This window comes from Dipodomys spectabilis, unplaced genomic scaffold (genome assembly GCF_019054845.1).
Source record: "Dipodomys spectabilis isolate Male_0828 unplaced genomic scaffold, ASM1905484v1 ptg000107l, whole genome shotgun sequence".
NCBI lineage: Eukaryota > Metazoa > Chordata > Mammalia > Rodentia > Heteromyidae > Dipodomys > Dipodomys spectabilis.
The window spans coordinates 7,488,314-7,509,709 of NW_024870784.1; the positions used below are offsets into that span (position 1 = coordinate 7,488,314).

The 21,396-nt window shown below is 56.9% G+C and overlaps 2 protein-coding genes across 8 annotated transcripts in view; one reads left to right on the plus strand and one right to left on the minus strand.

Moving 5' to 3' along the window:
- The window catches only part of Pde9a (phosphodiesterase 9A), a 77,639-nt gene extending 72,804 nt beyond the window's left edge, over positions 1-4,835 (plus strand). For 2 of the 5 annotated variants that reach the window (XM_042687344.1, XM_042687348.1), the window contains 5 exons: positions 850-954; positions 1,332-1,460; positions 2,449-2,544; positions 2,813-2,930; positions 4,367-4,835. In XM_042687344.1, the coding sequence (XP_042543278.1) occupies positions 850-954; positions 1,332-1,460; positions 2,449-2,544; positions 2,813-2,914 (432 nt within the window). In that variant the 3' untranslated portion in view covers positions 2,915-2,930; positions 4,367-4,835. Of the gene's footprint in view, positions 1-849; positions 955-1,331; positions 1,461-2,448; positions 2,545-2,812; positions 2,931-4,331 lie in introns of all 5 variants that reach the window. The other 3 variants (XM_042687346.1, XM_042687345.1, XM_042687347.1) reach the window with 3 other exon arrangements.
- Positions 4,836-5,120: 285 nt separating this feature from the next.
- Positions 5,121-19,884, minus strand: Wdr4 (WD repeat domain 4). Of its 3 annotated transcripts, XR_006148547.1 has the most exons (12): positions 19,771-19,884; positions 18,700-18,765; positions 17,940-18,083; positions 15,678-15,834; positions 15,000-15,112; positions 13,824-13,884; positions 13,182-13,280; positions 11,775-11,839; positions 10,961-11,144; positions 10,368-10,437; positions 9,667-10,077; positions 5,121-5,648 (listed from the first exon to the last, which is right to left on the minus strand). XR_006148547.1 is itself a non-coding variant. In XM_042687297.1 (11 exons), the coding sequence occupies exons 1-11, from the start codon at positions 19,857-19,859 to the stop codon at positions 9,905-9,907; spliced, it is 1,221 nt and encodes a 406-aa protein (XP_042543231.1). In that variant the 5' UTR covers positions 19,860-19,884; the 3' UTR covers positions 9,215-9,904. The 3 variants fall into 3 exon arrangements, 2 of the variants coding, with proteins under 2 accessions (XP_042543231.1, XP_042543232.1); XM_042687297.1 differs by lacking the exon at positions 5,121-5,648 and having other exon boundaries at positions 9,215-10,077; XM_042687298.1 differs by lacking the exons at positions 5,121-5,648; positions 18,700-18,765; positions 19,771-19,884 and having other exon boundaries at positions 9,215-10,077; positions 17,992-18,080.
- Positions 19,885-21,396: the final 1,512 nt, after the last annotated feature.

Genomic DNA, 21,396 nt, shown 5'->3' on the forward strand with positions numbered 1-21,396 from the left:
GAACGGCTGGGAATACACAGTTCTGGCCATGCGTTCTGAACGGCTGGGAATACACAGTTCTGGCCATGCATTCTGAATGCCCGGCAATACACAGTTCTGGCCATGTGTTCTGAACGGCTGGGAATATACAGTTCTGGCCATGCGTTCTGAAAGGCTGGGAATACAGATCTGGCCATGTGTTCTGAATACACAGCTCTAGCCATGCGTTCTGAATGCCCGGGAATACACAGTTCTGGCCATGTGTTCTGAATGCCCGGGAATACACAGTTCTGGCCATGCGTTCTGAACGGCTGGGAATACACAGCTCTGGCCATGCGTTCTGAATGCCCGGGAATACACAGTTCTGGCCATGCGTTCTGAACGGCTGGGAATACACAGCTCTGGCCATGCGTTCTGAATGCCCGGGAATACACAGTTCTGGCCATGCGTTCTGAACGGCTGGGAATACACAGCTCTGGCCATGCGTTCTGAATGCCCGGGAATACACAGTTCTGGCCATGCGTTCTGAACGGCTGGGAATACACAGCTCACTGCCAGGGTCCCTGCATCATCAGCTTGGCGGCTCTTGGTGCCCTTGTAAAACCCACACCTCTGGACAATGCCTTCTCTATTTTCCCCAAATTTCCAACAAGCAAGAGGTTACTTGTGAACTGGACCGTTTGTAGTTGGTTTTCAAAACATCTGTGTATGTGACGCTTTGGGGGTACGAAGGTCTCCCTCCCCAGGTGAGACTCAAGAAAGGTCCAAGCAGAGCGAGGGAAGGAGGGAGGCAGCAAAGCTCAGTCCCCTGGCCAGCATCCTGCCCACCCCTGCCCCGCCCCTGCCTGAATGCCCGGACCTCTCTTTCAGCTGAAGATGATCTTAATAAAATGCTGTGACATCTCTAACGAGGTCCGCCCCATGGAGGTTGCAGAGCCGTGGGTTGACTGCTTATTAGAAGAGTATTTTATGCAGGTAAGACACTCCAAGTCACGCAGCTCGGAGGGTTCCTACCGGCCCCGCCCAGGGCAGAGCTTGCAGGCCGGGCAGGCCTGTGGACTCTGCCCACACGCGCAGCGGGCTCATTTCCTGCTGGTGGACACGAGCCAGGGCATAGCAGAGGGTGACAGCCACCAGTCCTGGCGACAGAGCGGCGGGCACGCGGGAGCCCAGGAAGAGTGGGGGCAGTAGGTCCCTGCTCGTGGCCCCACGGAGGCACACGTGGGCACTTTGTGCTCAGCGGTCGGCGGCTATTGGGTTAATGTAGCCTGCCTTTTACCACAGCGGCGCCCGGTCTCCCCAGATGCCAAGGGCGTTTCTGTCTTTACATTGCTGTCCACTGCGTTCCCCAGAGTGACCGCGAGAAGTCAGAAGGCCTCCCTGTGGCCCCGTTCATGGACCGAGACAAAGTGACCAAAGCTACGGCTCAGATCGGGTTCATCAAGTTTGTCCTCATCCCCATGTTTGAAACAGTGGCCAAGGTGAGCGAACAGCGCCCATCCCACAAATACACACGCTTCAGCTGTGTGTTTTACACACCTGTGTCATGCACACACGCATCCATGCCCTGGGCACGTGCGCACAGAAGGCACAGGAGCCCTGAAGCTGCATCCTCTGCTGCCATGGTGATGTTGCCCCTCCTGCTGCCTCAGCGCCACACGCAGCCCTGCGCCATGGGCGGACACCCATGTAGCAGCCGGCACCACTCCCAGCCCGAGACCCAATGGGCAGCACCAGCTCTGGTGGCTCCCCTGTCCCTCCTGACCCCATCCCCAAAGCAGCAGCTGGTGGAGATTCTCCACTGAGGAATGACGGCCCCAGCCTCAGTCTCCCGGCCTCCTCTGCAGCCCCGCCCACCCACATCACTTCCTGCCCTGCTGCTTGCCTCTGGGCCCCAGAGCCCACACCAATCTCCCACATGCTAAACACTCACCCGCCCGCCTCCTGCAGAGCCTTCCCCGCCCAGGCCTTCCACTCCCAGGCTACCAGCCAAGAGACTCCTCACCCCTCTGCCTTGAAATTGCCCATGCTGGCCCTCATCCCCAGGGTGGAGGACAGGGGAGGGGAGAGGGCCTGGTGAGTTCCTGTGAACACCCACAGGGGGCCAGCAGCCTGGAAATGTGGGTGGGTTTGACCTAGTGCCTTTGCACCCGTCTCTTTAGAGTTGGGGTGAGTGTAAACTTGGGGTCTGGGGCCCAGAGAGCCCAGTGGTCTCTTGCCCTTTCTTTTTCCAGCCCTGGGGCTTGAACTCTGGGCCTGAGCACTGTCCCTGAGCCTCTCTCTGCTCAAAGCTAGCACTCTACCACTTGAGCCACAGCACCACTTCCAGCTTTTTCTGCATATGTGGTGCTGAGGGCTTCATGCATGCTAGCTAGGCAAGCACTCTACCCCTGAGCCACGTTCCCAGCCCCTTGTCCAGTGTCTTAAGAGCAGTGAGCGGGTGCTGACGCTCAGGCCGTCCGTCCCCAGCTCTTCCCCGTGGTCAAGGAGCTCATGCTGCAGCCGCTCTGGGAGTCCAGGGATCACTACGAGGAGCTGAAGCAGCTGGACGACAAGGTGACGGAGGTGAGGCGGCCGGGGCGCAGGCCGGGCCACACACGCCGCGAGGGCTTGCCTCCAGAGGGCGCGAGGGTTCAAAGGCAACATCGGCGAGATCCCGAAGTCCGGGCGGTTCTGAGGCCTGGCCCCGGATGCCCTCCCATGCTGCCATGCTGGCCCTAAGAGAAGCAGCTTTGAACAGAGGTGCAGGGCTGAGCCCCGCTGGCTGCGCCTGAGCCCCCCTGGGGGGCAGCCACTCCTCCCGGCCGCTGACTCAGGCCTCTGCTCTGTCCAGTTACAGAAAAAAACGGAGAACTTGGCCTTGGAGAATGCTGAAAAATCCAGAGAGAAGAGCAGAGAGGTGAAACACGGTGACGGCCACGCTCTTCCAAACTGATGTCCCCAAGCATCAGGTAATTCAGACTAACAGGTGGCGGGCGTGGGGAACAACGGAGTAAGAAGACACGGGAGTCCCAGGGCTCCATCTTACAGAAGCGACTCCGGCCTCAAGGTGGACAGACCTGACCCACACTCAAACCTCAGTCTGCACAGTGTTTTAAAATAAGTGGAGGGGCTGGGAAGGTGGCTCAGTGGTAGATGCTTGCCTCGCATGTGTGAAGTCCTGGGTTTGATTCCTCGGCACTACATAAGCAGAAAAAGCTGGAAGTGGTGCTGTGGCTCAAGTGGTAGAGCGCTAGCCTTGAGCTGAAGAGCTGAGGGACAGCGCCCAGGCCCAGAGTTCAGGCCCCTTGACCGGCAAAAAATAAGTGGAACTTTAGAAAGGGCCAGGTAGCTCATGCTTGTAATCCTAGCTGCTCAAGGGACGAAGATCTGAGGATCACAGGTTCAAAGCAATCCAGGCAGAAAAGTCTGTTGAGACTCTTAACCTCCGATGAACTGGCAAAAAGCCAGAAGAGGAATTATGACTCGGAGTGGTAGAGAACTAGCCTTGAACAAAAAAAGGCAATAGAATGTGAGGCAGAGTCCAAGCCCCAGTTTGGCATAAAAATTAAAGTATGTGTAACTTTTTTTTTTTTTGTCGGTCGTGGGGCTTGAACTCTGGGCCTGGGCGCTGTCCCTCAGCTCTTCAGCTCAAGGCGAGCGCTCTACCACTTGAGCTACAGCGCCACTTCCGGTTTTCTGGTGGTTTATTGGAGATAGGAGTCTCACGGTCTCTCCTGCCCGGGCTGGCTTTGAACCGCGATCCTCAGATCTCAGCCTCCTGAGTAGCTAGGATTACAGGCGTGAGCCACCAGCGCCCGGCTTAAGTATGTGTAACTTTAATTCCTTACATGTAATAAGGATTCAGCTCTGAAGAAGAGGCGTAGCTAGCAGAAACCCTTAAAATCAGAATATGCACTACTTAGAAGAGAAAGTCCTTTGTAACATGCAACTGAGGTACTCTGCTTTTCAAAGGCAGTGGCTCAGCATGTGCCGCTGCTCGAGTTCGGCCCTGAGCCCTCCTGGCAGCACCCGTGGCCAGTGCACGCATGACCGCGCCACGCGCCTGCCAGCCTGAGGCTCTCAGATCGCCTGAGCATCCCTTAGCTCCTCCTCTCAGGGATGGTCTCTGCCACGAGCCATGTCTGACGTCCCACAGACTTTCCTGCCCCAGCTGGCTTTGCGCATGAATCCTCAGCTCTCAGCCTCCTGAACAGCTGGGATTATAGGCGTGAGCCACTGGTGCCCTGCAGTATCATTTCACTCGAAGTCGGGTCATGCATGTCCTGAGTGGCTCCGAAGCAGCTCACTTTGCCCGCATGGGGCCAGTCTGTGTGGTGCAGAGATGGCTGTGACCCGCCTATGGTGTTCAGTCCCCAGATGACAGACCAGCTCTCTCTACTCACAGCAGACTACGGAAGAAACTAGCAGAGCCGTCACAGGGCCGAGAAGAGCCGACGGAGACCGAGACCTTCTGTGCAGGGAACGGCCTCGGGGAGCCCTCCCCTGGGTACTGGCTCCGGCAGACCTCCTCGGCGGCCGAGGGACGTTCCTCTGGCCACCAAGCAGCCAACACTACCGGACCACGTTTTCTACAACCACTTTGGTCACTAATGCAAAGGAGGGAATTCGTGACGTTGTACAGAATTTTTATTTTTCAATTGTCTTCTAAATAATATATTCTTCTACAGAAACGGGTGCTGTACATTTTTCCTGTAGACGTGTATCCGGCTGCTTCTGGCACATTCCCACACGGGGCTGGTCGGAGGACGCCAGCCAGCCCCACACAGACCCATGAACAAACCCGCATGATGTGATGCCGCGTCGGTGTAAATTCCACATTAAATGTCAGAGCAGTGCCGCAGCACAGGGCGGGAGCTTGGCTGTGTTTCTGTGCTGGAGTTGCAGGACCTGCGGCGGGCTGAGCAGGATGAGTGTGGGAACCTGGGGGGGGGGTCCCCTAGCCAAGGGACCACAAAGGCTGGGTGCTCCAGATGGGGTTGGGGGCACTTAACCTGCAGATCCCAAGCCGGACACTGCTGGCTGTCATCCTAGCTACTCCAGAGGCTGAGATCTGAGGCTCTGGTTCAAATCCAGCCTGGGTAGGGAAGTCCATGAGACTCTTTATCTCCAACTAACCAGTAAAAAGCCAGAGCAGAGCTGTGGCTCAAGCAGTGGAGTGCCAGCCTTGAGTGAAAAAGCTGAGGGAGTATGAAAGGCGTGTGCAGTGCACACACATCACACACCTGCAGGACAGGCCACAGCAATCACAGGAACCATGGAGTAGAGTAGTTCCTTAATTTCAGGTAATACTTTAGAACAAAGAATAAAAACAGGGAGGAGGGGGCGTGGCTCCCGATGACTGAGAAGCAGTGACCTGCTAGGCACGTGCGCCCCGTCAGGGTCTAAAACACAGAAAGCTAAGACAACGGAAGGTTACCCAAGCCACAGCTAGGGCTAGACACTTAAACACTGCAGTGACCAAAGATGAGATGTAAACAAAAGTGAAGCAGCTGATGGTGTTCTTCACTCACACCAGGCCAGGCTCACAGACACCACAGCCGACAAGCAGGCCTATAGCAAATCAGGGTGGATTCTGAGACCTCAGTCCAATTGAGCCAGAACTCAGTTAACAGAGGAAGTCTGGGGAAAAAACTCCAAATGGCTGTTCAACCACGCCTCCGAGTAACCTGCGATTCAAGGAAATCACAGGGAAATTAGAACCAGCCATCCACGATGCCACCTGATGGAATGCAGGTGGGAACCACGCAGGCTCGCTTCCCGCCCGCGCCCCCTGCTGGCCAGTGGCTGACAAGGGGCTCTAACTCCTGGCACATTAGACTTTGCAGGCTCCACGTGCCGGCCTGGATGCTGGATGACTCCACATGCTAGGCCCAAATCCAATGACACCCTGTGGACCTTTCCAACCTCAACACTGCACAGGAAGGTCTACTGAAGTCCGACCGCTGTCAAGATGGTACTTAACGAGGCCCAGCAATGCCACTCCTGAGTGGTCAGCCCTCCGCAGCCACAGGATTCTCATCCAGACACAACTAACACAGGCCAAATTGGAAAGAAGCCATGCATGTGAACACACACACACAGTTTTTCCCCAAGCTCGGTAAGGCAGCCCCTAGCGTGGCGTGGCCGCGTCTGGGGGAGGGGACACAGCGGTGGTTTAGAGTATATGGAGGTGGCACAGGCTGTGTGTGCCTGGCACCCGCGTTGCACAGGAACCGCTCTCCCGAGGACAGGGTGGACGATAGCATGTGTGGCCCAGAAACATGTCCTGTGCTAAGTCTCTGGGTCGCCCCCGACGGCTCACAGCCGGAGCTGCAGCGCACCCCCGGTGTTTCACACTGCAATGCCCGGCATGGCAAGGAGACACGGTGGGCTCGGGGCTGGGCAGGGCGGCAGAGAGGAGGGGTCACCCTTGCCGTCGGGCTGGGAGGGGTCCTGGGGGTCCTCAGCAGCCACGGCTGGTCCCACGGCTGGCGAGATCGCAGTCTGCACCGCTCACACTTTCCTGCGGCAGGACCACTGGACAGAGGGCCTCATGACACCAGGCGGGGGCTCCGCCACTCCAGCCACGCCCCCGGCCTTCCAGTATTTGCTTTGAAATGGGGTCCCGCTAACCTTGCCCAGGATGGCCTCTAACTCTCCGTCCTCCTCCTCCCCCTCCGCAGGGGCGGGGGTTAGAGGCGGCCCCTCATCTTATACACACCTTCCACACACCGCAGCCAAAATGAAACCCTAAACCACAAGAACTAAATGGCCAGATGTTTTTAATCAAAACAAAGAAAAAAATACATTGGATGTTCCCCAAAGCAAAATATACAGACAGTAAAAGGATGGAAAAGAAAAAAAGGGGAATACACGCGAGCCAGATGACAGGTGAACATGCTTTGCCATCAGAGACGGAGACACGCAGGGACAGGGACAACGCTGTAATACAAAGAATGCACACTGCTGCTGAGGTTAAAACCTGTAGGCCCAGGGCTGGGAAGGTGGCTCAGTGGCAGATGCTCGCCTCGCGTGCATAAGGCCCTTGGTTCAATTCCTCAGCACCACATAAGCAGAAAAAGCCAGAAGTACCACTGTGGCTCAAGTGGTAGAGCGCTAGTCTTGAAATGATGAACAGCACCCAGGCCGAGTTCAAGCCCCACAACAGACCCCCCCCTCAAAAAAAAAAAAAAAACTAGCCAGGCGCCGGTGGCTCACGCCTGTCATCCTAGCTACTCAGGAGGCAGAGATCTGAGGATCGCGGTTCAAAGCCAGCCCAGGCAGGAAAGTCCGTGAGACTCTTATCTCCAATAAACCACCAGAAAACCAGAAGTGGTGCTGTGGCTCAAGCGGTAGAGTGCCTTGAGGTGAAGGGCTGAGGGGCAGCGCCCAGGCCCAGAGTTCAAGCCTCCTGACAGACAAAAAAAAAAAAAGGTAGAAAACACTATGTTGAAAATGAACTTTACGGGCTGGGAAGGTGGCTCAGTGGTAGAGTGCTTGCCTTGAGCTGAAGAGCTGAGGGATAGTGCCCAGGCCCAGAGTTCAGGCCCCACAACCGGACCCCCACAAAAAAAAAAGAAAATGAACTTTACAACTTGGGGGGGGAGACAGTTGTGGAAGATGGAGGGAAGGGACAGTAGGGGAAAAACAAAGGAGGCAACAATGTTCTCATTACCTTGCTCACGTAACTGTAACCCCTCGTACAGTATTCTTACAATAAAAAACCACCAAGGGGCTGGGAAGATGGCTCAGTGGTAGAGTGCTTGCCTTGCATGCATGAGGCCCTGGATTCGATTCCTCAGCACCACATAAGCAAAAAGAAAAAAGCCGCAAGTGGTGCTGTGGCTCAAGTGGTAGAGCGCTGGCCTTGAGCTGAAGAGCTGAGGGACAGCGCCCAGGCCCAGAGTTCAAGCCCTATGACCAGACCAAAAAAAAAAACCCCACCAAAACTGTAAATCCTTTACCTGTCGGTCAAGGTCCCATCAAACCTACCGGAAATGCTAGGGACAGTGGGGTACATGAGCAAGTATGACAAATGTCCCAGCAAGAACAGAGCTGCGCGTGTGGCCCAGGTGCCCAGGCGGTGTGGAGGGACATCGCGGTCGGAAGGACCAGGCAGGGTGCTGGCTGAGGTCCAGCAGAAGCCGCTGGGGAGGCGGAGGGGCCGCTGCGGTGGTCACAATGTGCAGAACGGGGGCGAGGCGGCAGCACACACTTCTCCGCTCCATGCCCACCGATGCCCCCCACGCCCCAGAACCGGTGTGCCCAGGAGCAAAGAGCACCAACTGAATCAGTGGAGGCTTCACGCATGCAAGTGCATGTCACCGGTGGCGACCTGCACACAGGTGGGCGTCTCTGGGGACGGGGACGGGGTAGGGCCTACAGGAGTTGGCAGGGTGGGCCCTGGGGACTGTCAGCCGCTCAATGGTGCTGGGCCTGTCACATGTGCACAGCAGCCTGGTCATCCATCTGGAATCCTCATTCCTCAGAAGGCTGAGACCTAGAGGATCGAGGCGCCAATCTAGCCTAGGCAGAAACGTTTGGAAGTCTCCATCGCCAGCTGGCCAGCAAAATGCCCACTGGAAGCAGGGTTCAAGCAGTAGAGTAGTAGAGTGTCAACCATGAGCAACAGGCTGCGCTAGAGCTCCTGAGGACAAGCCCTGTGCTAGTGTAGTGCCAAAACACAAGTGGAAGCAAGCACCGGGGAGCTGAGCGGCACCCCGAGCCTCTCCCGAGCCTGGGCTGTGCACGGGGCCCAGGGCTGTGGGAGGGCTCAGCCTGGCCTGCCAGAGAACCCACCAGTCTGATGAGGAAGGGGGAGAGTGACACAGGAAGAACGGATTTCTACAAAGAAATCCACCAGCCTGTTCTTCCCGGGAGGCCAGGGCTCACACCACAGCCAAGACTGGTCCTGGAGGGGGCACAGTCCCGTGTTGAGCCTCCCATGCTGGAGGTCTTGCTGCCCGAGGCGAGGGTCACCTCCCACACAGCACTGTGCTCAGACTAACAGTGGCAGGAAGGCAAGGCACTTGGGGGAGGCAGAAGCAGCGAAGCCGCTGGGCGGCAGGACTGTTTCTGGTAGGCAAGTCATCGCCAGAGCACACAGCGGTGCCTACCGCGCGTGGCAGAATCACCAAAGAGCCCGTGTGAGCCGGGCACCCGTGGCTCACGCCTGCCATCCTAGCTAGTCAGGAGGCTGAGATCTGAGGATCGTGGTTCAAAGCAGAAAAGTCCTTGAGACTCTTATCTCCAATAAACTGCTCAGAAAAAGCCAGAGGTGGCTCTGTAGCTCAAGGGGTAGTGCACTAGCCTTGGGCAAAAGGAGCCTAGGACTGCACCTAGCCCCGGAGTGCAAGCCCCAGCACTGGCCCAAAAAACAAACCAGTGCGGGCCCAGCACAGGCCGAGGGCCTTCCCAACAGCAGCCACCCTTCCTCCGGAACAGCACACCTCTAAGCATGGAACAGCACACCTCTAAGCATGGAACAGCACACCTCTAAGCACGAACAGCACACCTCTAAGCACGGAGACGAGCTTCTGGTGTTGCCGCCGGCCGTTCCCGAAGCTGCACAAAGCCCATCTTTACTGATCATGATTAGCTCCAGATGACACCTTGCAGTGTGCACGGAGCCTCCCGCGACCTGCTCCACATCAGTCACCACCCTGGAGGCCGAGGCCGGCACCGGCAGGGGACCTCCTCACACACCTGGCTCGGGCCTCTGCAACCTCTGCACCGGTGCCTGCGGGAGCACGAGGCGCTCACGGCGCTTTCCATACCAGAACTAGTGAAAAGCTGCCAGACAAGGGCTGTATCCAGCGAGGCAGAACGTTCTGGAGCCTGGAGAGCAGGGGTTGTGCTGTGCCGAGCTGCTGGAGACCTAGCTGCGCCCCGTTCCTGATGAGGGCCGCGGGCGGGGGGAGGGGGCTCCGGCGGGGTCGGCAGGTCAGGGCTGCGGGCCGGGCCGCGCCCTCTTGCTGGGCCCCGGCGGAGGGCTCTGCGGCCGCTTCCTCCCCCGCTGCTGCTGCAGCCTCTCCCCCTTCTTCCTCAGGTAGGAGGCCATGTTGTCGAAGGTGGCCTTGTAGAGGCTGCGGAAGCTGTCCTCCGCACTCACGGAGCCTGTGGCGGGAAAGATGAGAGGCGGCTGGCCCCACAGCCACAGCCGGAGCCGGGCCCAGAACCCCGGACGCCAGCGCTGCCGCGAGAGGGGCGGGGCCGGCCCCTCCCAGGACCTCTCCACCTGCCACACCTTGACCCACGAAGGCCAAGGCGAGCAGCTGCGCTGCTGGGGCACGGGCGGGCAGGCCCCGCGGGGCTGGAGCAAGCGGCTCCCGTTCTGAGTTCAGGTCCCTCAGCCAAGGACCCTCCCCACACAGGGACGGCCCCGCTCCCCCTGGGCACGCGCTCACCTTCCAACATGGCCCAGTCCCCGCGGAGCCGGCTGGAGAGCCTCTGGGACACGGCGCTTTCACAGACAGGCTGGAGAAGACAAAGAGCCCGGATGGAGGCTGGGAGCACCACACCAGGACATGCGCCCGGAGCCTCAGCAGACTCTCGGCACGGCCGCTGCACCGCTGCCGCCGCACTGCTGCCCAAGACGCAGAGAACTGGGAAGAGGCAGGAGGCCGTAGGACGTCCCGCATACCCGCCCTGCCCCCACCCGACTCCGGAGACAGCTTCTGCGGGCCAGGCTTGCCCAGCACTGCAGAAGGGAGGCTGCGGTCCACAGCTCCTCCCTGTCTTCGTCCAGGGCCCCAATGCCACGCACAGGGCCAGCTTCACCACTACAGAGGAAGGTGGGATGGGGGGGGGGGGGGGTAAATGCCTGAAGCACGGCAGGGACAAGATGGCCAGCTCCCAGGTCCCTTCCCCACGCCAGGCCTCCGCTGTGGTCCATCAGGAAAGGCTGCGACCCAGGCGAGGCTGGAGGGGCTCAGGATAGTGGCGAAAGACAAGACAGCAGCTCAACACGGACACACGCGCGCGTGCGGTGGAACCTCACCTGCCACTGGCCATCCACAGGCCTCCAGAGCATGAGGGGGGCCTCGCGGCAGTCCTGCAAAACCCACAATCCCCGGGCGTCCTCGAACACGACGTCCCACACCCGCTGGGGGAAGCTGAGCTGCTGTCTGAATACCAGCTGCCGTGTGTCAGCATCGAGCTGGAAGACGAACACGGCAGGAACGCTTCCCAAGAGAGAAACAGTTGCGATCAGGACCTCAGGCCTGGACGGCGGCCTGCACACGCCAACCCGGCCCACAGTCCACACTGCACAGCCTCCGCACACGCCAGAGGCCTCAAGCTGTCCCAAACCCCTGTGGGGAGGGGGCTCTGCAGTCTGAACTCTGGGTTAACTTGTTATGCAGCAACAGATGGCCAGTGCAGGACAGAGGGTAAGAGAGGGTGTCATGGACAGGAGTGGAAAAGCAGTTCCTCTCTCCCCTGCAAACCTGTGCCCTCAATTCTAAGACAGCCGGGACTGCTGCCCAGGCCATCAGAGCACAAAATGCAGAGCATGGAGAAACCGAGACCTGCCTGGCCAAGGAAGAACACATGCTCAGGACATGCCTGCTGTGCGGCACAGCACCCCTACACCCGCCCTGTGCCACCCCAGCTCTTGTGGGCTGAGAGGGACTGAACTGCCAGGCACAGCAGCTCAGGAGGAGCTGCCACCCTTCAAGATGGCGAGTGTGGGCACCACACGAGGGACCCACTGCCCTCACACCAGGGAGGAGCTGCCCCACGGCACTCGCTCTCCGTGCCTGCCTTCCCTCCTTCCAGGCTCTCCAGGACAGAGAGGTGGCGGCCCGGCTTACCAGTCACACAGAACTGCCACGCAGCTCTCCTGGCCCCAGAACGTAATCCTGGATGCAGCAAGGCCCTGCAAGGAATAGCAGCTGAACCCCACTCTGAACCCCAGCCTACAGACCGCCATCAGAGCAGGGCTCAGCACCACAGCTCCCTCACACTGCCCAGGGCCAGGCGGGTGTAATAACATCCTCACAGCACTGCCGGGCGGGTGTGGGTGGGCGGGCGGCAGGGTGGCAGAGCTACCTGCGGCCCTCCCTGGCCTGCACGCAAAGCCACCGGACAGGAGGAAAACAAAGAGGGATTTCTACCAGACAAAAACACCATGGGCGGGCTGGGAAGGTGGCTCAGTGGTAGAGTGCTTGCCTTGCATGCATGAGGCCCTGGGTTCGATTCCTCAGCAACACATAAGAAAAAAAGAAAAAAAAAAAGCCGGAAGTGGCGCTGTGGCTCAAGTGGTAGAGTGTTAGCCTTGAGCTGAAGAGATGAGGGACAGTACCCCGGCCCAGAGTTCAGGCCCCACAACCGGACCCCCCCAAAAAAACAAAACAAAAAAAAACACCATGGGCACAGCCATGCTTCCCTAGCAGGAAGTGTTAAAACAAAGTCAGGCGTGGTGGCTCATGTCTATAGCCTCAGCGTTTGGGAGGCTAAGGCAAGAACAGCAAGTTCATGGCTAGCCCAGGGTACTTAGAGCTCCTGTCTAAAAAAAGGGGGAGAGGGCACTAGTGGATCATGCTCAAGAGGCTGAGATCTGAGGATTAAATTCCAAAGCCATACTGGACAGAAAAGTCTTAGACTCTCCAATTAACCACCAAAAAGGTAGAAGTGGAGCTGTGGCTCAGCTGGTAGAGCAACAGCCTTGAGCAAAAAAATAAAAAATGGAATGACAGAAAGGGTGTGACACCAATCAAGATGCGTGGTACTCCTAATTTGACTTGCTGAATTGAAATCTCTTTGTACAAAAACGTAAAAAAAATTTTTTTTAATGAAAGAATCTTTTGGAAGTCTTAGGAAACTTGAGGAAAAGTCCTGCAGCTCCAAGCTGGCCTGGTAGAGGGCAGAAGCTCTAACACCCAGTTCTCATGAAACACACCAGCCTGTGGGGACCTAACCAATGCTCACGCTGTGAGGCGCAGCAGGATGGACAGCGAGTGCCAGCTGGCCCCATCCCAGCCACTCAGGATGAGCAGGCCAGGGTCTTTACCCAGAACCACTACTTTCCAATTGTGAGTGTGATTAGCTGTTTGGACCACATAATTCCCACCTTGTGACCAGGTACCTCTAGAACTGGAAACATGGACTGATACTTCTTCTCCGAGTGGGAAAAAGTTTGCCATTAATAGCAATGCCCACAACCCAGCCCACTGCAAGAGGCTGTAGGCAGCTAACACCTGAAGTGAGCACACAGCTACCTTGTGGTCCTTGGATTCCGCCGGCGCCCACAGGCCAGCCAGGTCGCAGCAATGGAGCTGGAGGCCACTCCTGTACTCCCACAGCCGCAAGGTGCCGTCCTGCACACACAGATGACACACGGTTAGCACAGGGTGCCCAGACGCAGGAAAGCGCCCAAGGGTCACACGCCTAAGCACAGGTGGAAGACACAGGGGGCTCCACACTGACCACCAGGGTTTCCTTAGAACAAAAAGCCCTCTGTGAAGACAGAGCAGGTCATCAAGAAAACAAACCGCCTGGGGCTGGGAAGGCGGCTCAGTGGTAGAGCGCTTGCCTTGCGTGCATGAGGCCCTGGGTTCCATTCCTCAGCACCACATAAGCAAAAAGAAAAAAGCCGCAAGTGGCGCTGTGGCTCAAGTGGTAGAGCGCTGGCCTTGAGCTGAAGAGCTGAGGGACAGCACCCAGGCCCAGAGTTCAGGCCCCACAACCGGACCCAAAAAAAAAATCAACTAAATGGCCAGACTGGTAACTAAAGTCCACACGCAGGGTGTGGGGCCAGGCATGTATGGGCCACCACCCAGTAGCAGGCACTTGTGGCCCAAAGCCAAGCTGGAAACAGCAGCCATCTTCATACAGCCTTCCTGCACTAGCAGAGCACTTACCCCAGAGGAAGACAGGAGCAGCTCGGGGTGACCGGGCACCACAAAGATGCGGCTCACAAACCTGCATGGAGACAAGGCGGGATCACGGCTCCAGTTGGCTCAGTGGTAGAGCGCTTGCCTCGCATGCATGAGGCCCTGGGTTCGATTTCTCAGCACCACAGAAGCAGAAAAAGCCGGAAGTGGGGCTGTGGCTCAAGTGGTAGCGCGCTAGCCCTTGAGCTGAAGAGCTGAGGGACAGCGCCAGGCCCAGAGTTCAGGCCCCACAGACCAGCCTCCCCCCCCCCCCCCCCAAAAAGGGCCAATACTGGGGAAAATGCCAATGTCAGAAGGTGATAGCCTACATGTCCCAGGCAGGCTGGGACAGCATGTGGGGGGGAGGGGAGGGAGTACACACTTCTGGGTCCCCAACACACAACCCTTCTCAGAGGGAAACCTTGCCAGGCAGGAAGTAGCAAGACGCTCAGCATGGCAGCTCCACCCGCCTCCACCAGATGACCGCAAAGCCTCCAACCACCCAGACACACTGGGGACAGGGCTGAGGCCGGCGTCACTGACACTCAGCGCCAACTTAGAGGACAGCTACACGCAAGTCCAAGCTATCATGAGGGGCAAAGAGTGACCACCAACCTTTGGAGGTCCAGTTCTGCATTTGCCCAAGTAGAAAATAGGAGCAATCTCAAAACTGAACTAAAACCTCCAACTGTTTCCACTGCCTCAAATTCTGGATTTTTTAAAGCAATCCAAGCAACAAAACTGTGCTTTCCTATGCAAACTGCTGGGAGAGTGGCCTCTTCAGAAATGCCTCCGCCACTGAGCCCCTCCCCGCCAGGCAGCACCCTGGAGGCCATGGATGGTGTGGCAGGAAGCCACAGCATCTGCCACTTCCTTCCTCACCGCCAGGACTGCCGGTGTTCACCAGGTCCTGACACTGGGAAAGCTTTCCAGAAACCGCATGGAAATGGGGGTGAGGAGTCCACGGGAGCTCAGCTCTCGTGTGCACAGCCTGCTGCCCAGATGCGTGTGCCCTGCCACAGTGCCAAACGCCAGGCTGCCACATCAAGTGAGCCCAGAGGTCAGGAGGCTCTGATGCAGCCCGCAGGGCCGGTGGAGGATGGGCCAGACTCTGCGCATGGCCCTGGCTGGTCTGCCACCACTGGCAGAGGAGGCAGCACTCACTCCGTGTGCCCCAGGCAGAAGGCCTCAATGCTGTGCGGTGCGGCTGCCCAGCTGACGCGGATCTTCTCATCACGATCTGCAGTGAGCACGAAGCGGTCATCAGGACTCACAGCCTGCGTCACCAGGGGTCAGAAGAGAAAGCCATTCACTCACTGGCCTCTCACTGGCATGGCACTTGTGCTGCCCCGTCCCTCCCCCCCCCCCCCCCGCCCCGAGATCCCCCAAGGAAGGCCGCCTCTGAGGCTGTCTGCTGGGAACCGAAGTCCACAGCCAAGGCAAGGCTAGAGACTGGGGGGGGGGACCCACCTCCTACCCCACTGCCTGTCAGGCTGTCCCGGCTATACCACGGGCTGCTCTAGCCCTCAAGGGCTTCTGGGCCCCACCAGCTGGGACATCCTGGGAGAAGCTAGGCCCTGGGAGGAGCAAAGTTGAGGGCACAGAGCTCATGGCACACAGTGAGCACACGCACAGCTCTGGGAAGAAGTGCAGGCTAGAGCTCTGCCACTGCAGCCCCCGGCCGGGTCCCTTCACACGCAGAGCCATGCTCCCGCCGACTTCCCTGTCTTCTTTGCACTGCCATCCTCACTCCTCAGTCTGTCCTGTGCACTCCCCTTGAACTCCCAGCCCTGCCTGCCAAAACCTCGCCCAGGACAGCGACTCGAGGTGGCTGCTACATACCACGTCCAGCAGCATGGACAGGTGCCCGAGCTCCAGCCTGCCTGGTCCCTCGGGCTCCAGCACCGAGAAGGAATAGACGTCTCCAGACTTGTCAGCTACCAAGACCTGCTCCTCGGAGGCCGTGAAGGTGAGCGCCGTGCACCTCCTCACCACAGCCCTGAGGGCCAAAGAGCGCTCTAGTCAGAACAGAGTTCCCACGGACCTTCGGGCCTCAGACAACAGTGTGGCTTACAATGGGAAAGAGCCACTCCCAGGGCTTCTGCTTCAAGACATGTTCAAGAGCAACACAAGGTATCTGCACTAATCACACATGGCCGGCGCTATGCGACTACCCTGCTACTGGCTAACGAGTGATCTGGACACAGGCAGGCAGGCAGGCAGGCAGGCGAGGCATAGCTCTGACAGAGCTAACTCACTCTCTACCTGTGCTCAGGAACTTCAGCGCTCTGAGGGCCCAAGTCAGGTCTTGCCATGCACCTCACTTTGGCTTGTATACAGTTTTTCATAAGAGAACTATCCACTGGCTGAAATCTGAGGATCATATTAAAGCCAGCCCAGTCAGGAGACTCTTATCTACAATGATACTCTTATGAACAATTAATCTCTCAAAAGGCTGAAGTGGAACTGTAGCTCAAGTGGTAGAGCACTAGCCTTGAGCAAAAGAAGCTGAGACAGTGCCTAGGATCTGAGTTCAAGCCCCAGGACTGGGGAGGGAAGTGAGAGTGTTCAAGCCAGGTACAGTGATGCATCCCAGCACTCAGAAGGCTGAGGCAAAAGGCTCAAATTCCAGCCAGGTGCTGCAGGCTAATGCCTGTAATCCTAGCTCACTCAGGAGGCTTGCAGTTCAAAGCCAGCCCAGGCAGGAAAGTCCCGGAGACTCTTATCTCCAATTAACCACCAGAAAACCAGAAATGGCACTGTGACTCAAGTGGTAGAGTGCTAGCCTTCAGCAAAAGAGTTCAGAGACAGTGCCCAGGCCCGAGTTCAGCCCATGACCGACCAAAAAAAAAAGAGGCTTAAATTCCAAACCAGAGATGAAGGTGAAAAAAAAGAAAAGGAAGGGAAAGGAGGGAAAAGGAAGAAAGGGAGGGAGAAAGAAAGAGAACTGATTTAAAAAAAAGGAGGAAGAAAGGAGAGGGAAGGAAGAGGGGAAGATGGAAGGAAGGAAAGAGGGAGGAGGAAGAAAGAGAGGGAGGGAAGGGAGGGAAGTTGGGAAAGGGGAGGGAAGGAAGGAAGGAAAATGAGAAGGAAGGAAGGGAGGGAGGGAGGGAAGGAAGGAGGGGGAAAAAGAGGGAAGGAAGGAAGGAGGGAAGGAAGGTGGGAAAGAAGGAAGGAAGGAAGGCAGGCAGGCAGGCAGGCAGGCAGGCAGGCAGGCCCGCCCATCCGTCCCTCCTAGTAGGATTTGATATAAAATCTTCTCATCCTTGCTGCATGTTCAGGAAATGTTGGGGAGCCATTCATGACTACTGTGTCCTTGAAAGACAAGGATAAACTCTAATACTGCACATGCTCTGGGCTACAACTGGAGACAAGAGTCCCTATCTCCAACCCTCCCCGCCCACAGGGTGCTTAGCCCTCACCTCCATGACAAGTGCAGGTGAGCAGCACCACCCCACCCCTCGCAGCCCTGGTAACAGAGGACATGAGTGAGGACAGCACCAAGCTCCTGCTTCTGAGAAGGGCAGGAGGGAGAGGAGGCGTACCCATCAAGGACCACAGAACACCAAATCATACTGGGGAACCTAAAGAGCCCAGCCAGCATAATGCGCCACAGTGATACCACCCGACAAGACCATGGAGGCACCAGCTCCAGAGACAAAGGTTCACAAAATGTAGGCTTCCCCGAGATGTGGTGGAGGCGGCCTGAACAGAGTTTACTAGACTGTGCTGGGTGGGAGGAAGGCGAGGCCAACCTATCCCAACACCTACCTCGCCCTCCACCTACCCACTTCCTACCCAGCCACATGGGCTCCCTCATTTCTGAGGAACGCAGGCTGATGGCCCTGCTCCTGCCCGCCGTGGGAATGGAGGAGCACTGTGTGTAAAGAAGACCAGCGCAGCAGACATGACACGTTGGCCAGAGAAGCTGCCTTAGTCTACTGGAAATTGGTTCATACACCAAAGTGCTAAAGCAGTATCTGAACTGTAGCTGGCACTCCACATGAGTGGTTTATTACTATGGTTACTGTCACTACTACTACTGACATGCAGGTACAAGGGGTGTATGTGACATCTTAATGATTCAGTGTGAGCATTTCATACCTGACACTCAGACATTGCCATGGTTTTGTACGGAAAAGAATCAGACGCTTACTGTCATCAGTTAAAGCAAAATAGCTGCCAGACGTGGAGAAGGTGGACGCCAGAATCATGTCACTCCCTTTGTCCACAGGCTGTCTGTCCTCCCTGAGACACAAGGAAAACAGTTAGACTTCACCTTGGAAAGCCTCCTGAGGCTTCAGTCCTCAGTGGCCAGCATCAATTTCTCTCATGATCTAGGAATAAAATGTCAAATTAAGCGATTTAAGTACCCAAAACACAACGACCTAGTGGGAGACCTCAGAAGGTTCAGAGAATATTTCTCAAACTATAAGAATGAAGCCTAAGTAATTGGTGTCTCTCAGTGAACATGATAGTATCCAAAAAATTGATCCGGAAGGGCCAGTTCTTCTGAGTGTTATTAAAAATAATAACAGAAGTGAGACATAAGACCAACTATACTAAGGAACACACAAATCACATGCTCTGCTTTTTGTATCTTTCAGTTAGATGAAGTTACTTAGCATTAGCTTCAATTCACTTTAAATGTTCACTCTTATTTCAAGAAATGGAAAGATAGTTGATTGCTAATAGCAACTAAAGATATTTAGAGAATTCCTAAACATGCCTAAATGAAGAGACTGTTCCACCTTCCTTTCTTGAGGTGGAACTCATTTATCCACATTTATCCATGGGGAAGGAACATTAAGAAGTCAAAGAATAATTCTCCTCTCCCAGCTCACAGGCCTCCCCGGCACCTCACCCATTACTTTCTGGTGCCTTCTCTTCTGTTGTACTGCAATCGTACATGAAGACACTGTCATCATCACTAGAAGGAAATGACAAGAATGAGCAGTTGGTTAACAAAAAGGTAGCATTGCTTCACCTTCAGAACAAGCAACATTTGCATACTCATTACATTAAGGGTCTTATCAACTGATTCCCCCCCCCCCCCCCCCCCCCCCCCGACAAAACGGCCTATGTAGTGTGTCAGGGGAAAGTTCAACTCTTCTCTAAAAAGCTGTACCGTCCAGCTATGACCTTGTACCTATGCCCCTCCCCACCAAAGAAGGAAGGAAGGAACCTGCAACAGGACCATGCCTGCTGCCCTCTACTCAAGAGGCTGGGAGCTGAGGGTCAAGATTCAAATCCAGCCAGCAATGACCTTCAAACTCTAATCTCCAATCAACCAGAAAAAAGGCCGGAAGTAGAGGGGTGATTTAAGTGGTAGAGTGTCAGCCTTGAGCTAAGGGGCAGTGATCGGGGCTGAGTTCAAGCCCCAAGACGGGCAAAAATAAATACATAAAAAGTAACAGGAAGCTGTTCCTTCAGGCACTATACAATCAACACGTGGGTCTAAGAAATTACGTTCCGACACTGCTGAATGTTCATCGAAACCTTGCATCCCAGTTTAAAATAGCCATTAAGAGCCAAGTGTTCGCCTACAGGGAAAAGCCGCTCTCCTCCGGCAGGGCTGAGCCCCACTCCGCTAACCCGCCCCTGCTGCGGCCCAGGAGCGCCTCGAGGTGACAGCGCCCCGCAGGACGGAAGCCGCCTCCCACGCCGCCGCTCCCGCCGGCCGGGCCCCAGGCCGAGCCCAGGCTCCAGAATCCACGTCACGCGGGGCGCGGGGCCCAGCCCGGGCGCGGGGCCCAGAGGCGGAGGGGGCCCAGAGGCGGAGGGGGCCGCCAGGTGAGACGCGCCGTGGTGGGACGGGACGCGCCGCGGCCGGCTCCCGGGCCGGGCTCCGGGTCGCCCTCGCGGGAGCGACCCCACGAGAGGGATCGGAGCCTTGGGGAGCGATCCCTGACCCCGCCGCCGCCCGCGCGCCCACCTGCTCGCAGTGGAGGTGGCCAGGAAGCGGCTGCCGCCCCGCACCACCAGCGCCTGGCCGCACAACGCGAGCCCCGCAGAACTCGCCATGCGTGCACCCCGCCCGCCGCGCCGCGCTTCCACCGCGTGCGTCCCCCGGCGCCTCGGCCGTCGGCGCGGGGCAGTGACGTCGCGCGCAGGCGCCGCTCGGCCCCGCCCGCTCGGCCCCGCCCGCTCGGCCTCGCCCAGTCCGCGCCGCGCCGTCGGCCCCGCCCGCTCGGCCCCGCCCGCTCGGCCTCGCCCAGTCCGCGCCGCGCCGTCGGCCCCGCCCGCTCGGCCTCGCCCAGTCCGCGCCGCGCCGTTGGCCGGGCCGGGCGTTCCGCTCGTAACCCTGGGCGGCCGTTCGGTGAGGTCCACCCCGACGCCGTGTCCCAATTCCCCGTGCCCTTCTCCTGCGTGGCGTTAGGCTCCGCCCCGCACGGACGCCGCCGTCCGTCCTGAACAAACGCGAGGCTCTAGTTAGCATCCCTTAGATGCGTCTCACTCTCCCTTTGTCCTTCAGTCCGTCCTCCTTTTCCCCTTCTTCCGGCTCGCCTTCCTCCTCCTCCTCCTCCCCTTATCTGCTTTCCTCCTGACCTATTCCTCCGACCCTACCCACTTCTTCCTCCCCCCCCCCCCCCCCCCCCGCTCCTCTTCCCATTCTTCTCATCCTCTCCCCTCACTTTCTAAACTACCCATAGCTTTCTATCCCCTTCCATATAAATATTACAATTAGAATGTCAAGTTTTGATTAGAATTGAATGTATTCGATTGTTTTGAAGAAAATCATGTTTATGATGTCTAGGAGCACCTTTTCATTTGTGTCATCCCTTTCGTATCAACAAAAAAGTTTATCATATTCCTCAGGGCATATGCAATATTTTATATTTACAAAAAAAGGCAGGGGGACTCGACAAGCGCTGGAGGCTCATGCCTGTCATCCTAGCACTCAGAAGGCTGAGAGCTGAGGATCGCGGTTCAAAGCCAGCCCCCGCAGGAAAGTCCATGAGACTCTTATCACCAATAAACCACTAGTGGTAGAGCACTCACCTTGAGCTGAAGAGCATAGGGACAGTGCCCAGGCCCTGAGTTCAAGATCCACAACTGATGAAAGAAAGAAAGAGAGAGAAAGAAAGAAAGAAGGAAGGAAGGAAGGGGTCATAAGTGGGGTGCCAGTGGCTCATGCCTGCAATCCTAGTTACTCAGGAGACTCAGATTTGAGGATCACAGTTCAAAGCCAGCCTGGGCAGGAAAGTCCGTAAGACTCATGTCTAATTAACCACCAGAAACCCGGAAGTGGCACAGTAGCTCAAGTGGTAGCCCGCTAGCCTTGAGCCACTTCTGACCAAATCAAAAAGAGTCTCATGGACTTTCATGCCAGTATGGCTTTGAACCAAGATCCTCAGTTTTCAGCTTCCTGACACGTGAGCCCCTGACACTCTGCAAATATTGACTTTGTGATCCTCAGCTAGTGGCACAATTGGCAAGTGATTAGATCATGAGGGCACTAACTCCATTAATGGGTTAATCATTTGATAACCTCGTTGTTGAATGGCCTGCTAGGTGGTGAGGCCTATGTTTTGAAAGGCATATTTTGCCCCACAGCTTC